This window comes from Paramormyrops kingsleyae, chromosome 24 (genome assembly GCF_048594095.1).
Source record: "Paramormyrops kingsleyae isolate MSU_618 chromosome 24, PKINGS_0.4, whole genome shotgun sequence".
In the NCBI taxonomy this organism is placed as follows: Eukaryota; Metazoa; Chordata; class Actinopteri; order Osteoglossiformes; family Mormyridae; genus Paramormyrops; species Paramormyrops kingsleyae.
In genome coordinates, this window is record NC_132820.1 from 19,899,469 (window position 1) to 19,917,186 (window position 17,718).

At 40.7% G+C, this 17,718-nt stretch overlaps 1 protein-coding gene across 1 annotated transcript in view; it reads left to right on the forward strand.

Annotated features, from left to right (window-relative positions):
* LOC111840963 (uncharacterized) overlaps nt 1-17,718 on the forward strand; it is an 82,485-nt gene that overhangs the window by 33,338 nt on the left and 31,429 nt on the right. Inside the window, exons 5-7 of the mRNA XM_072706303.1 lie at nt 3,762-3,825; nt 4,009-4,237; nt 6,339-8,094. Of these exons, the coding sequence (XP_072562404.1) occupies nt 3,762-3,825; nt 4,009-4,237; nt 6,339-8,094 (2,049 nt within the window). The remainder of the gene's footprint in view (nt 1-3,761; nt 3,826-4,008; nt 4,238-6,338; nt 8,095-17,718) is intronic.

The window sequence follows — 17,718 nt, forward strand, 5'->3', positions numbered from 1 at the left end:
GTTAGATTAACCTAGGTACAAAGTTTCAATAAACTTGGATTGTTAAATTGTCAACACTATTTTGCAAGTTCGATTAACATAGGTACAGAGGTTTAGTCAACTTTGTTTGAGGAGTCAAATTAAATACCTCCTGAGACCCAAGGAAAAAAGTGTCCTTCAATTGTAGGTTATTTGTCTTTGGAGGAAATAAGACATCTTACAATTTAGATTTTTTCAAATTTATTCTTATTTTAATTTCACAGCATGTCCTCTTTAGTGCACAACAAGAATAAATACGTTTCCCAACATCAGTGAAAAAATAAATGCAAAAATACAATGTCCACTACAATGGACATAAATGGATAGGTCGGGTCTCAGGAGGTCAAATACTGTAAACCTGCCTTGTTTAGGTGACATTTTAAGAGTTAATGTTTTCATTAACTTTTTTAAATAGCAAGATTCAACTGTAATATTTCAACTTGCCTTGATTAGCGTAATAAAAAACTTATATTACCATTAGAACTCACTGAAAAAAGTGTCACAAGTTTCACGTAGGATTGATGTATAATTTTCTTTAATGTGTTCAACTTTAATTTTTTAGCTGCCCCATTTTAATATGCGCACAAGAAGTCATGAGGATCAGAAGAGCCATCCCAGATTTACCCACCATCATGAGAAAGACTCTGACCAAAAAGGACCTTGCAGCTTTTTTTTTTTTTGTCTTATATTGAAGTTTTGCTGGCCTCAGTTCTGACTGATCTTAGAGGTTAGAGAGCTGTGGTCTTGGTGCTTTTATAGCATGTTGATATCAAGACAGATGAAAAACTCTAGGAAACATACTGAGTGTGTCTCCCGAGTGATATGTATTTGATTGCAGGTCCCGCCCTTCGATGATTAACTTATTTGGAAAGGTTTCAGGACAGTTTCTGTGCAGCTCCTGGAACCACCCACTCCCCTTTAGACCAATGGTGCTGGATGTATATTTGCATAGTATGATACAGTACTGTCTTTGATTTAAGATTTTTTTAATCCACCATGATTGTGATGAATAGGGCAAGAGAACAAAAACCACATAAATGGCTTTAGTCTGCTTGCCAGTGAGTAGTTCAGATGGAGTATCCTCTATGGCTCAGAGAAAATGATATGGAAAATGATTTGCTTCGCTTTGATTCACAGCCAAGACCCTCTAGGAAATGCATCCAGACCATACAGTATGTACCTCTATAATTGATATACTTTGAAAGAATGTGTTGCAAAGCACATCAAGATTTCTTGGGGGATGCATATACATAAGAATAACAGCACTTAGACCAATTAATATACATCAAACCAAAAGCAGAAGCTATTAAATGTGGCAAAGACTAATATCAGTGCCATACCATCCTCAATTGTGGTGGGTTTCTAAAAATTAAGCTTAATGAAAATCTGAATATTAAATGAGCAGAATGATTTCATTGGTTTTCAATCCAAGTTGTGGTCTAAAGACAAAAGGTACTGTTTCTGGCCACTGTATCTTGTTTATAGCTATTTATGCAAGGATGCAACAATGTGTTGTAATAAAGTGGACTGTTGCAGTAAACTGGCTTTTGGGTTATTTAGTTCTTTCAAATTATATTTATTAGTTGAGAATGAGCAGTTTTATTGGTTTTAAGTGCAAAAATATAATGTATTAGCTTGACTACTTTGTTGAACTGACTTGAAAAAATTATATTAACCAAACTTGAAAAAAGTTTGAAAAAATTAAGTAATATTTTAAGTTGATCCAATGTTTCCTTTTTAGCCTGTAGGTTCTAATAGTAATATGTTTTTTAGTACTCTAAACAAGGCAACTAGAGATATTACAGTTGAATCTTGCTATTTAAAAAAGTTAATGAAAACAGTAACTCTTAAAATGTCACCTAAACAAGGCAGGTTTATTTAAATTTAACTTGACTCCTCAAACAAAGTTGAATAAACCTCTGAACCTATGTTAATAGAACTTGCAAAATAGTGTTGACAATTTAACAATCTAAGTTTATTGAAACTTTGTACCTAGGTTAATCTAACTTGTATTAGTGTTGCCTTAAGTCTTAAGTCAAAGTTAGCTGAACCTCTGTCTATAGGTAATTTGTTGAACTTTTGTAACTGAGTTGACTTAACTCAAAAATGTTATCGCAGCATTTTGCCTTGAATTTTTGAGTTGGCTGAACATTTTTTTTTTTTACAGTGTGTGTCGAGCTTACGCAGAGCTTACGGTGTAGCCCACGCTGTAGTGAGCATTTATTCTTGTGCGCTGGTGTGTCGAGCTTACGCAGAGCTTACGGTGTAGCCCACGCTGTAGTGAGCATTTATTCTTGTGCGCTGGTGTGTCGAGCTTATGCAGAGCTTACGGTGTAGCCCACGCTGTAGTGAGCATTTATTCTTGTGCGCTGGTGTGTCGAGCTTACGCAGAGCTTACGGTGTAGCCCACGCTGTAGTGAGCATTTATTATTGTGCGCTGGTGTGTCGAGCTTACGCAGAGCTTACGGTGTAGCCCACGCTGTAGTGAGCATTTATTCTTGTGCGCTGGTGTGTCGAGCTTACGCAGAGCTTACGGTGTACCCCACGCTGTAGTGAGAATTTATTCTTGTGCGCTGGTGTGTCGAGCTTACGCAGAGCTTACGGTGTAGCCTACGCTGTAGTGAGCATTTATACTCCATTTTTATTGAAAAATAGTCTTAAATTGACCATGTTTAGTCAGACGTAACATGATGAATTATTCATACAGAAAAATGAACTTAACTTCTCCCAAGACATCTTCGAATTCACATCAAACCAAGCTTATAGATTAAACAAACAAATGCGATCACATTAAAACAAAAACCACAGTGCATTCATGTTTAGAATATGGTGAGCATATGGTGTAGCCCTGTCTCACTGTCCTCTGCGGGCCTTGAGTACTGACTATATTATTTCTTTTGGGTTCACACAAAACAGGCTAATTTGCCAATTGTGAAGTTGGACAGTATAGTTAATTTTGTATTAACTGTGCAGTTAATTTTACATCCATTAACTGTTGTTGGCTGTATTAGTTGATTTTACTTGTAGCCATTTGATTCTGTCAATCCAAACGTACAGCATTTCTTTCTAATTTAGATGTGATTACTACAATTAGTCATTAAAATGTTGGTCAAACCCAAAAATGGTGTTGTAATCAGGTCGTTTTTAATTGAATGTAGGAAGTATTTTTTTTTACAGTATTTCGACAATTTAAGCATGGACAGAAAATAAACACTATTTTATATCATTTTAAGGTATATTATTGCTGCTCTTATACTCCAGGCTAGTGTATACCTCACTGTCAAAATGTGTTTGTGTTTGTGAAAATGCTGATATTGAGCTTCCTGTCAAAGACCATCCTAAATTCTCAGGCTATTTACTCAGTTTGCTGCCTGAGGCTGGTGAATGAAATGTTGTTAGTTAGCTCTGCTAATTAAGCTGAAATCTGTTTGAAATCAAGTTAAGCTCTCTAAAAGCCATTGGGTACAAAGGGCTACATATCAAACTGTCTGTCCTGCCTGCTGTGTCTCTGTGTGGTGGAGCAGGATGTCACTGGTTCCCTTCTGCTGTTATGAGAAGATTGATGTTATGAAGCCGCCCTAATGAATAAAGCTTAAAATGGCATCTTACACCTTTACACATTAAAATACACCACTAGATTATTCTGTGTCAGCAGCAAGAGAACTTTTAATGGGACCATTATATACTTTCTGTTACACTTGTTTAGATGATTTGAGGTCTTCATATATCTGCCTTATTCACAGAGACCAAATGGAAGAATGCAATTCAGATCTACAGGAGAAACCGGGTTTATCTTCCATATTGAAGGTTTGTATTTATTGCTGATATATATTTTCTGAAGTGTTGTGGGAATTAGCTGTATTTTATACAGCTGTACAATAAGAAACTAATCATGATAAAGTAAAGATATTCAACCCTATGAGTCAATAAATAAAACTATGAAATTGTTTAGTTCAAATAGCAATAATGAACTGTGACGGTGTATTTTAGTCATTAGAGGAAAATGCTGTAAGGTTCCTGAAGGACGAGCTGAAGAAGATCACGAGGTACCTAGACCAGAATTACCCAGAATGCTCTGAGCCTCAGCCGGAGGAGGACAATGACCTGGACAGTGATGGTCAGATGCAGAAGACCTGTGGTAGAGAAGGAGCTCTGAAGATCACACTGTACATCCTGAGGACCATGGAGCAAAATGATCTCGCTGACATGCTGGAGAAGAGTAAGAGCTGAATATCATTATCTGTGTGTTTGTTTGGTCTCAGAAAAACAGTGTAGGGGAACCGTCCACTGGCCCAATGGCGGAATCCAATTGGACAGCCGAAGGCTTGAAATGCGTGTGGATCCTTCCGAGCGCTTCTGTAAAGTTACTTACCCGTTGTAGGTAAAGACCGAATTATATCTGACTCCAATTTAATTAAAGATCTTTATTGGCAATTTTAGTCATGACATTTCTGTTATTTAGATTACTTCTGGGCTGTGGCTTCTATTGCTGAACTCCCACTAATCCCGGACGATGGGGCACATCGGATTCGCCTCGGCCGATAGGGCGATCCAGGGATCTGCTATGTAGGTTTAGAAGTTGGGCAACCACTACAATGTAATTCAGTGCCAGCCTAGATACCCGCCATGACCCGGTGGCCCATAACGCCCCAGAGGCTCAGCTGACCATTGTCGAATCTGAGCTAGTGAGGGCCACAGAGGTTAAGCCGATGTCTGCCGTAACTCAGCGTGTGCACGCCTCAGAGGCTGGGCCGGATTTGGTGCCGTAACTCAGCGTGTGCACGCCTCCGAGGCTGGGCCGGTCTATTACCGTAACCCAGCGTGTGCGCACCTCAGAGGCTGAGCCGGACTTTGTGTCGTAACTCAGCGTGTGCACGCCTCAGAGGCTGGGCCGGTCTATTACCGTAACCCAGCGTGTGCGCACCTCAGAGGCTGAGCCGGACTTTGTGCCATAACTCAGCATGTGCACGCCTCAGAGGCTGGGCTGGATATTACCGTAACCCAGCATGTGCGTACCTCAGAGGCTGAGCCGGACTTTGTGCCGTAACTCAGCTTGTGCGTACCTCAGAGGCTGAGCCGGACTTTGTGCCGTAACTCAGCGTGTGCGCGCCTCAGAGACTGGGCCGGACCTGCCGTAACCCAGCGTGTGCGTGCCTCAGAGGCTGAGCCGGTCTTTTACCGTAACCCAGCGTGTGCGCACCTCAGAGGCTGAGCCGGCATTCACCGTAACTCAACTTGGGCAGCCGCATCGGGTCTCGGAGAAATGGGGTCGAGTCAGAGGCTGCAAGAGAGTGTTAGAATAACCCCAGTCTCTGAGGAACATGCAGAGGTTCAGCAAAGTCAGACAGCCAAGAAGTAATCAGAACAGAGGTTACTCACAATTAATATTACATTACAATTTAACCAAATATAGCATTCCAATAATTTTAACATGTGGCCACAATTCCTAAACTATATAATCCAATTAAAAGTATACAACAATTCCATACCTCAGCTGAGTGGACACATAGTAACTGCAGAAAATATCTGATTACAGATGAAGATTCATACAGCACTATGTGGGAGCTCTGATTACAGAGTGACTCCCCATGCTACTCTGGAGCTCTTCCTTAAGTATTCCAAACCAGGTGACAGGCTGTATCAAAGGTTGTGATTGATTATTTTAGGGTCTGCTCTGATCTTGTGTGTGTGTCCTGGAGAACTGTTGATCTTATCGATTCTTAGACCCTCAGCCAATCAAATTGCTTTAGGAGGAATGTGCCAATTCCTTTGTTCTACCAGGTGATAAGATCCTCCACTTTGGTGGGTTTAGTCTTACTTTCTATATTTCTCTTATGTGAAAACGTGCCGCTTTAAGGTTGAGAGTATTGTGCCCGTCGTACTGTGACCATTCAAACGAGACCCAACATGGGTGTATGTGTCCCTAATGTATACCTCCTGTGTTAGTGTGAGTTAGTGAATGTAGGATGCATCTGTGTCTTGACGCAGCCAGGCCTTATCACTGGAATTTGACTGCGGGGTTCTGGCCGCCCAGTGGGGGTGAGGTGTCCCTTTTGATGTGGTGATCAGGTGATTTGGGTCCAGTCTTGTCGGAGCCGGTGGACCTTTGCTTCAGGACACTGGGTGGAGCATTGCAGGCTTGCCAGAGCTCAGACCGACGGGGTCTGCAAGGCCTCCAGCCTTACAACAGTACATAAAAAAAAAAAAAACGTATTACGGTTCAGTTTATCATTTAATTTAATTGGATTTAGGTTTGCTTGTTTGAGTTAAAAAATGTGTTTTTTGAAATGTCTGTGCATTTACCTCTCTTTTCATTTCAGGGCATCTTCTGTCACAATGTCAGCGCAGAATCAAATGTACCCTGAAACAGAAATTTGAGTGTGTATTTGAAGGCAAAGCTAAGGAAGGACAGCCAACACTTCTCAATGAGATTTACACAGAACTCTACATAACTGAAGGTGGGACTGGAGCAGTCAATGATGAACATGAAGTGAGACAGATTGAAACAGCATCCAAGAAAAGGAGAACAGAAGATACTACAGTCAAGTGCAATGATATATTTAAACCCTTATATGAGACACCTATCAGAACTGTACTGACTAAAGGGGTGGCAGGTATCGGGAAAACAGTCTCTGTGCAGAAGTTTATTCTCGACTGGGCAGAAGGAAAAGCAAACCAGGATGTTCACTTCATATTTGCTCTTTCTTTCCGGGATCTGAATTTCATTAAGGATGAATACAGTCTGATTGAACTGCTTCACCGCTTTGTCGCTGATCTCAAATCAGTTGAATCCACTGAGCTTTTTAGGTTCAAAGTCTTGTTCATCTTTGATGGTCTGGATGAGTGTCGCCTTCCTCTAGATTTTCAGAACAATCACAGCTGGTTTGATGTAACAAAGAAAACATCACTGGATGTGCTGTTGACTAACCTCATTAAGGGGAATCTGCTTCCATCCGCTCTCCTCTGGATAACCTCCCGACCAGCAGCAGCCAATCAGATACCTCCTGAGTGTGTCCACCGGGTGACAGAAATACGAGGGTTCAGTGATGCCCAGAAGGAGGAATATTTCAGGAGGAGATTCAGTGATCAGAGCCTGGCCAGCAGGATTATCACACATGTGAAATCATCAAGGAGCCTCTTCATCATGTGCCACATACCTGTGTTCTGCTGGATTTCAGCCACTGTTCTTGTGAGGCTTTTTAGTGAAACTGACAGTGGAAAAATTCCAAGGACTCTGACTGAAATGTACACACACTTCCTGATCTTTCAGACAAGTTTAAAAAATGACAAGTATATGAAAAACTGTGAAACCAAGCTTAAGAAATACAGCAAGAAATTCCTTTTAAAACTGGGGAAACTGGCTTTTGACAACCTTGAGAAAGGCAATCTCATATTTTATGAGCAAGATCTGACAGAGAATGACATTAATGTCAGTGAAGCTTCAATTTACTCTGGAGTGTGTACAGAAGTCTTTAAAGAGGAATATGGGTATCAGGAGAAGGTGTACTGCTTTGTGCATCTGAGCATCCAGGAGTATCTCGCTGCTTTATATGTGTTTCTGTCAAACTCATCAGCTGACCTGCTGAAGATTGCAGTGAATCAGGCATTAGAGAGCAAGAATGGACACTTGGACCTCTACCTCCGCTTCCTCCTGGGCCTCTCAACAGACTCCAGTAAGACTCTGTTACAAAGGCTACTGGGCCTCTCAACAGACTCCAGTAAGACTCTGTTACAAAGGCTACTGGGAAAGACAAGAACCAGCTCACATAACATTAAAGAAACAGCCCAATACATCAAGGAGAAAATACAGGAGAATTTATCTCCAGAAAGGACCATCAACCTGTTCCACTGTCTGAATGAGCTGGGTGACAATTCTCTAGTAGAGGAAGTACAAGGATACCTGAATTCAGGACGTCTTTCAGCAGAAGACCTCTCACCTGCACAGTACTCAGCTCTGGCCTTTGTGTTACTGATGTCAGATGAGGAGCTGGATGTGTTTGATCTGAAGAAATTCATCAGATCAGATAAGGAGAATTGGAGGCTGCTGCCTGTGGTCAAGACATCTAGGACAGCTCTGTAAGTGTGGATGTGAAAACATATCTTGTCTGGCAGTAACATATTAACATTGTTTAAAATATGTAAAATATACATTTTTATTTCTCCTTGTGGATTAATACCTGGGCTAGATTTTTTTTTTTTTGACAATCTGGGACCCAGATTTTATAATGACTGAGGGTAGTGATGTAGTTAAAAAAACAAAAAGTTACATTTCCATTACCATCCAGTGTGCATCCTAAGCTGCTATAGAAATAAAGGGGGCTCTTTATCTGTAGGGATTATAAATGAAATGATCCTTCATTTTCACAAGTACAGATACAATGGAATGGTTTCTCTTCTCACTCTCCATGAGAGACACAGACACATTTACAGGTGACACCAGGCTTAGGGTCACAGCACAGGGTCAGCTGACATCCAGCAGCCCTGGAGCTGGGGGTTAAGGGCCTCGATCAAGGGCCCACAGACATGTGACTGTTCTGCTGAGTGTCTGACCAGCGATCCTCCAACCACAGGCACAGAGGCTGAGCCTGCTGAGCCACACACCAGCCCCACAGACATGGTATGTGAGTGTTACTGTCAGCAGGTGTGTCCATGTGATGGAGCCCAGAGCTGGGAGCTTCCAGAAGACTGCTGTCTCTGACTGCTCACTGGCGCCCTCTGCTGGCCTCAGCTGCTCCTGGCATGTGTCAGCACATCTAGTCAGGCCATAACAGATACATTTTTTTAAAAAAATATATAATTAATCTGTATAAATATATAATTTACTTCTGGAAGAAGTATTTCTGTAAACTCCCAAACTTCCTCTCATTCGTTTATATTTCTGTGTGTCTCACGGAGAGCCAGATGGGATTAGCAAAAAGACAGTTTCCCCCACAGGCATGGATGAAGTATCACTATTTATAATTTTTTTTAAAACAAATACGTCTTTTAAAGCCATATCTGTAAGAACTGGTAGTTCTGGGATTAGTGTGCAGGTGATTTGACAAGTTCCCCAATATAACAATAGAGAAAAAAGGATTTCATTCATGGGATCAGGAATTCAAGTGTCATTAAAAAAAATCATGCTCCACTGAACATCGTTCAAATCCCACATAAACACACACATACACACACATACACTCACCTAAAGGATTATTAGGAACACCATACTAATACGGTGTTTGACCCCCTTTCGCCTTCAGAACTGCCTTAATTCTACGTGGCATTGATTTAACAAGGTGCTGAAAGCATTCTTTAGAAATGTTGGCCCATATTGATAGGATAGCATCTTGCAGTTGATGGAGATTTGTGGGGTGCACATCCAGGGCACGAAGCTCCCGTTCCACCACATCCCAAAGATGCTCTATTGGGTTGAGATCTGGTGACTGTGGGGGGCATTTTAGTACAGTGAACTCATTGTCATGTTCAAGAAACCAATTTGAAATGATTCAAGCTTTGTGACATGGTGCATTATCCTGCTGGAAGTAGCCATCAGAGGATGGGTACATGGTGGTCATAAAGGGATGGACATGGTCAGAAACAATGCTCAGGTAGGCCGTGGCATTTAAACGATGCCCAATTGGCACTAAGGGGCCTAAAGTGTGCCAAGAAAACATCGCCCACACCATTACACCACCACCACCAGCCTGCACAGTGGTAACAAGGCATGATGGATCCATGTTCTCATTCTGTTTACGCCAAATTCTGACTCTACCATTTGAATGTCTCAACAGAAATCGAGACTCATCAGACCAGGCAACATTTTTCCAGTCTTCAACTGTCCAATTTTGCTGAGCTCGTGCAAATTGTAGCCTCTTTTTCCTATTTGTAGTGGAGATGAGTGGTACCCAGTGGGGTCTTCTGCTGTTGTAGCCCATCCGCCTCAAGGTTGTGCGTGTTGTGGCTTCACAAATGCTTTGCTGCATACCTCGGTTGTAACGAGTGGTTATTTCAGTCAAAGTTGCTCTTCTATCAGCTTGAATCAGTCGGCCCATTCTCCTCTGACCTCTAGCATCAACAAAGCATTTTCGCCCACAGGACTGCCGCATACTGGATGTTTTTCCCTTTGCACACCATTCTTTGTAAACCCTAGAAATGGTTGTGCGTGAAAATCCCAGTAACTGAGCAGATTGTGAAATACTCAGACCGGCCCGTCTGGCACCAACAACCATGCCACGCTCAAAATTGCTTAAATCACCTTTCTTTCCCATTCTGACATTCAGTTTGGAGTTCAGGAGATTGTCTTGACCAGGACCACACCCCTAAATGCATTGAAGCAACTGCCATGTGATTGGTTGATTAGATAATTGCATTAATGAGAAATTGAACAGGTGTTCCTAATAATCCTTTAGGTGAGTGTATATATCCCAGGCAGGAATCGAACCTGAAACCCTAGATCAGGGGTGCCCATATCCAGTCCTGGGGGGGCGGAGCGCAGTGTAGCTTAGTTCTTTCCCTGTTCCACCATAAATGATTCAGCTCAAGAGCTGTGTGGTAATTAGCACAAGGAGTTGAATCAGGTGTGTTAAATGAGGGGAAACCCAAAAATGTGCAGGGCTCTGTCCCTCCAGGACTGGAGTTGGGCACCCCTGGTCTAGATGGTCAGCTGTAGTGCTGATCACTGAGCCACAGCACTGCCCAGAGCTTTATGAAAATACTTATGCAGATATTAATGACCCTCAGGGTAACTGGCCCTTTAAGATGATTAAAAAGCAGTTTGGAGTTGGCTACAGTGTTTCAGAAATAATGATCTGTCTTGGACATTGAAACAACAAAATTGCTGTTATTTTTTAAATAATCTGTCATTGAATAAATTGTAGAGCATATTCACTCTCATGGCCTCATCTAACAGAGCTATATTTAACAATAACACGTACAGAACATTATTAGTGAATATGGTCTATTTGATATGTAACTTTAATAGCCATAAACCACATTATATTCTAATATCTCAGATACATATCAGATGTTCTGATGGCTATATCTGGGTTATCAGAATATGCTACCTATGGTTTATACATACATGCACACACACACACACACACGCACACACACACACAATATTATGCAAAAATGTAACATTAGTCTTCATTTGTTTGTTCTATCACAGTAATAACTAACAGTAATTTCTTCTGTTCTCCAAAAAGTTGCTGAGATGTTGCTGGATGGCTAGATGACCATCGCTTCAGTTCCCAAACCTCTCCTCAGGGGCACCTTACCCATTCCATGTATTTGTAAAGTTTCACCACCAGCTCACTTAATTCACTAATTTAACTGGTTAAGAAAAGTCAATGAGGTATTCAGTAGCTATAGATGTGTTACTGGTCAATTAAAAAAAATACATGGGTGTATTGGATGGCTACTGCAAATACTGTGGTGACTATAGGAGAGGTTCTGAAATGACTAAGCTTGCAAGCTTTGATGGACATAATATACTTCTACATCAACATGATCATTTGAACATCATTTTCCTTGACGGCCCAAGACTTTTGCACAGTACTGTGTGTATATTATACAAGTCTGTGTGGATTTCAGGAGAGTAAAACAAACTGCAGCAGAAACATTTACACAGTTGTTCACTGAAAAATGAACGAGTGATTTAAAGGGCCGTGCATTGTGTTAGAACTGACCCATGTGGATAATGACCTCACTGTCTTGAGAAACAATATTTAAATATCTAAATTAAATACTAAGTTAATACAAGTCTGCTCTAATCTGTATTTTTCCTTAATATGCAATGAAATGTGAGAAATGTCTGCATACTCAGATATTGAAATGCTGGCAAATCAATATTCACTTTCCAGCTCACTGGAGTCTGCCCTTACCTTGACATTCCAGTAGTTCACGTGCCACTTCAAGTGGTGCAGACCTCACAGCTTCCTCAGTCGTTTGCACCTCAGAAACGTTCCCTCTCAGTAGGTACTCCACAGCAAACTGCAAATATTAATATAAGTTCAATTCATGTTCATGCATTTCATTTAACACACAAAACATGATTACCTGCAATATCAGAACTGCACAGCTGCTGGTATCAAGCTGCTTTTGGTGTCGCAAGGTCTGTACATGCCTCTCTCCTCTGTGGTCATAAAATCCTCCCATCTTCAAAAAGTTCCTAACAAGTAGTAAAACATCCAAGAATGACAGTCCAAGATTGTTTTTAACAAAGATCGCATAATTAAGAATTTAGAATTAACATTGTACTTCCAGTTCTGCAGAACTTTCCTTTCATAACAGCCTTCATTGCCATAAGGGTCAATCAGCAGAATGTTTTTTTGGGATATTCTTACAACCTACAAAAGAGAAATTTTTAGCAGCTTGATTGAACAACACTTTGTATTTGAATAAATAATATGCATGACTATATTTTAACAATCATACAAACTTCCTCATATTAGTTTAGCAATTAAGGACACACACCACAAGAATCAAATGCGCTGCAAAATTCACAGGGCATAAGCAGATGTCCTGATCAGGCCATTTCATCTGCATAACAAGTGAAATAGTGAGTTATGGTTCTAAATCACAATAATCCATAAATCTTGGTTAAAAATAGAAGCCTTCAACTACATTACCTTTTTGAGACTAAGGTACTGGCCAGCAAACAATGACGATGCAATCACTGCACAAAGCTGATGTACAGGCGTCTAGGGGAAAAATGTTCTTGATAGTATAAAATATTTCATTACAAAACAAAGTTTGAAATATGCAATTACCTGTACTTTTTTCCAAGAAGTGGCATAGATATGCATCAATAACCTGTTTGAATGTTCACATCAAACACCAGATTAGGGATTTTCATGCACAGCAGTCTCTAGTGTTTTCTCAGAACGGCTGTGGAAAACAAAATATTGAGTGAGTGACAGTTCTGCAGACAAAAAAAGACCTTGCTGGTGAGAGGGCAGAGAAAAATTGCTGCAAGGGGAAAAAAAATTTGCCTGGTCTAACAAATCTCAATTTCAGTTGAGACACTCTAGGATCAGCATCAATCCATCGTTTTCCGCGCACTTAGTGTCTCTTAATGCCAATCACTACTTGAGTGCCACAGCCTATTTGAATATTAACCATGAGCATCCCTTCATAGCATCATACTGTCATAATGAAATTGACTGCTTGTGATATGTATAACACACTTACTTCATCAGCCAGCCACTCAGTGCCTTGCAGGGTTCGAAATGAGGTATGAAGTAGCTTAAATGGACCAACATCTGCTTCAACTCGCCCATCATCCACTGCAGCCCAAAGCTTCTTTACTGTAAAAAAGTAAAGTCAGTTTTTAAACAATTTGTTCCTGATGTGACAGAATTTACCAAGCTGTTTGCTATCCAACAAGCCTACATTGAACAGACAGTATGAAATTAACGGAATGTCAGTGATGCCACTACAGTGACGAAAGCAGGGTTTGTCCTGGCTCAGGATAACTAAACATGACAGTAAGCATGGCTGGTCCACATACGTCTGTGTCACCTAATTGGACAGGTAGAAGATTATGTTCTGCTTGTTCAACAGTTGTTTGATAAATATCTAATAAATTCTAGAAGATTTGAATTGTCAAAGTATTATTCTTCTCAGTTATAAATTTGGCACTAGTGATTTTCCTTTGGCTGATTAAGTTAAAACTTTGGAGGTGGGGGATGGGGGCAGCAGGAGGACAACCCCTGAAAATGGCATCAATGAATAGGTAGGCCAGGTTAAACATGCAAAAAAGAGCAACTAACTGGTCAACCAAAAAGCATCAACCAGAAAATACAGGAAGGTATCGATGAACAAACAGGGCAGGTCAAACCTGCAACAAATGGGTAAATGGCCAAGAACACTGATAGCTTAACAGGAAAAGTGGCGCTTGTGCCACAGCAACCGCCAACTTCTGAGGGAACACTGCTATTTAGTTTAATTCATTTAGCTGATTAGCTCCATTGTTTGCCATCTATTCTGTCAAATAGAGTAGTATAAAATTTCATAGCAGGAAAAAAATCAGTAATTCATGCATTTTCATTAAGACAAGGTACATGTACAATTAACAGTGTGAATCCTTGGGCAAAAACTCATACAAACCTCAACTGATGGCCTCAACCAATATGGCATGATGTCAACTCCTCTTTCCCTATTGTAATGCCACCACTGGATGAACAGGTGGGGCAGGCTGAACTTGGAACAAATGACCAACCGGTCAAAAAAACAACAGTTTCTAGGGCACCTTTAGCTACTAAGCTTCTGTTTTGAACAGATGGACACTCCAATGCAGGACTTTCTGGTGAACTGACTGTTTCTACCTCCTCCACGACCTCAACTGCTTTTGGAGCAAAAAAAATTACTGATGGTCTCTGCACTGCTCCTTTCTGCTGGGTGATAAGGGACGGGGTTGAAGTGTGAAGTGGGATCATGACGGGATCATCTGGCTGATTGGGGACTATGTTAGTTTTCTGAACATCTGTGTGGCATCTCCTGTAAGGCTTGATATGGCTGATACTGTATTTATTTTTTAAAGTAGACCCCTCGAGATTTCCTAATGTAACAAGCTTGCCAGAAATTTCATAAATGATGTAGGGTCCAGAGAAGTCAGGTTCTATCCTTCCTCCTTCCCTTGTCTGCTTTCTCATGTTCAGCAAAAGAACCTGGTCTCCTTTCTTATAATCGACATTTCTATGTTCTTCCTGCACCCTTTGGCATATGCCGCCTCCTGCTTCGCCTGAGACTCTGCAATGGATTCTGCAGCTGTTTTTTAAGAGCCTCCATCACTTTTTCTTTTGAACCCAGAAACTGTATATAACTAGATTCCTCAGGGAGAATGATGTTGGACAGCTGCAGTTAGAGAAACAAATAAGACATTGCAATTTGAAGCAAATGAATATGAAAAATAGAATATCCTGTCATAGAACTGTAGGAATTAATAGCTCAAATAAATTTTAATATTCTCCACCAATATGTTTGAATTAATTAAAGTTTAATTAATTATTATTTAATGCCGATTATTAATCAATTGTTATGCCGAATGGTCGGCTCCTCCAAACTCGATTGCGGTATCCCCGTGAGTCTGTTAATGTGAGACTTAAATGGGATTCACTAATTACCAGTATCACTTAGTAACCTGGGTTAGAAGGCTCGTCCACCGAGCTGCGTCACCAGGTAATGTACACGATTGGTAGCGAAGCTCCCCTCATGGCCGATGAGAGAGAGTCTCGTGATGTTTCAGGCGAGTTTGAGGTTCAGAGCGTGTAGCAAGATCGCACAGAGGCAGGGACTTTATTGTGAGACACTCAATGATGGAGGCTGAAGTTGTGTAAAAGACATGCATTTATTCCTAGCTAACACTACAACTAACATAAGACAGACATTACACCTAACACAAACAACAAACACGAAATAACGGAATAAAACAAACGATGTAATTATGAAAATGCAATGACCGGATTTAAATGAGTAACCTTAAATGGGAAATACTGTTCTGCAAAGCAAGCACAGTTTGTGGAAACACGACCCTAAAGTCTTATAGCAGGTTAACAGAACAGCTTAAGTTGTTAGAATGAAAGGAAGTTGGTTTACTTGGTTGAAGAGTGGGGGGGGGGTCTTGGCAGTTGATGGCAGAGCTGCTGAGCCGATGGCACTCAGGAAGGTGCGGCGTTTGAAGCAGTGGAGTGGAGCCCCTTTGGATTCTCTCTCCTGGTGAAGCTTTGTCTTGGGTGCTGTTCTCTGTTCAGCTGGGCCTTCACCGGAGGGTTTCTGGTGGGCTTCTCGTCTCCCGGGATGATGGTCTTTTCTGTACGGCTGCTGGGTGTTCTCTGCTCTGCTGCTGGTTGTTCTCTGCGCACCTTTGTTCTGAGGTGCTAGATTTTTATGGTCTAAAGTTCATGAATAGGGATGACCAGGAATTCGACTCCTGGCCCAATGGCTGGCCATCCATTTGGCGGGCTTTCGGAAGGGGGTCTGTATCAGTCCTTTTGGGATTTATGGCCCGCCTGATTCTACCTTTACTGATGATTTTCATTAAGCTGTTATAACTTTTGATACATCCACTTTTATGGTAATCACTGACCAGATTCGGAATCAGGGGTGATTAACAATCAGTTTGATACCAAACATGCCATACCAGCTTCACAGGTACATACCTCATACCATCTGCATTAATTGATTAAACAATTAATTATTTTATCTATGTGACTCATTCACATCAGTATGGGATACAGGTGTTTTGGGTTGCACCTCAACAGATGTTACACTTTGTGCAGATATTACATCAAATATTCATATTACAAACAGCACATCTTATCCATAGATAGGCGTGGCCGTTAGTTTGTGGTAATAACAATATAAGTTGCACATCTGGAAACAACATATTTTGTTTGGTGTGGCTTATGCCAATTCGTCTTCTCCAGAATGGATAAAATACACCTTAATTCAGTTCTTTTAACATAGCATGGTAGAAACAAAGAAACTTGGTGACTGTCCACCAAGATCAGATAAGGACCACAAAGGAATGTTGGAAGAGAAGGGGGGGTTTTAACAAAGAAGACTCTAGTTAGGACACATTAGTTACATTCACTTTCCAGATTCTTCTGGTATACCATGAGAACATATATACAATGGTAGCTATACCAATCTATTTATTTAAATTTATATGTGTTCAAGTGCAAAGGGGTAAAATAGGTGATACTCCGTGAACATGGTTATAAGGGTGGCACACAAAACACTAAGATTGTCTAAGGACACATACAAACATAACCTATCTGTATATTGAGACTAGTAGTCGTGAGTAAATCAATATACAGGGCATACAAAAGCCAAACTTAAATGAAATTTCCTTTAGGGTGTTTGTCTGTTGGGTGAGTGAAATGTAAGGCAGAATGTATGGGGAGGGGGTTGTGTGCCAAGCCGAGGGACCCCTGTCCGTGAAGTCCACTCTGCTTGTCTGTAGGTCCCTAAATCTTTGGGCAATAAAAGTTGGAGTGCTAGCCTCCCTGGTTATCTGTGTGTGTGTGTTTGTGTGTGTAACCCCCCTTTGGTGCCTCTCGTACCAGGCTCGGCCTTGTCTCAGGCCACCTGGAATTTAGGCCCTGTGATATGCGCATGTGTGATCCTACAGAACATAATTTAATGAAACAAATAACTAAAGTGATTAACAGCACACAAAATCAGGGCATAAAAATTCTACTATACTATACCAAAGGCCCATTGTATTACTAAGTACAAGGCATTTTATTACCAAATATAATTTGACAGGTCACAAATAGCTAAGTTCACTTCTGCCAAACCAGTACAATAGATCATCGCATTAACCTGTGTTTAATGAACTTAATGTACTGTAACCCCCCACAATAATAATAATAATAATAATATTGACATTTATACATTTTTCCATCATAGTTGCAAATAATATGTTCAAAAATGAAATGTTATGAAGCAATTTATAAGCATGTATTAAAATGCAAAATTAACTAATTTCGAGAAATTATAGAAATTACTCACTGGCAATTCAGGCGGGACTTCTGAAGGGAACACAGCTTCCCTTCCATACATCAGGCGGCATGGTGAGAGCTTTGTGGTGGTGTGGATCTTGGACCTCAGTGAAAATAGAGTAGCCTTCAGATAGATGTCCCAGTCATTCTGCTGCTCATTTACAATTTTCTTGAGAGCTCTAAAATGTAAAATATATATACATTTTCGGTGCTT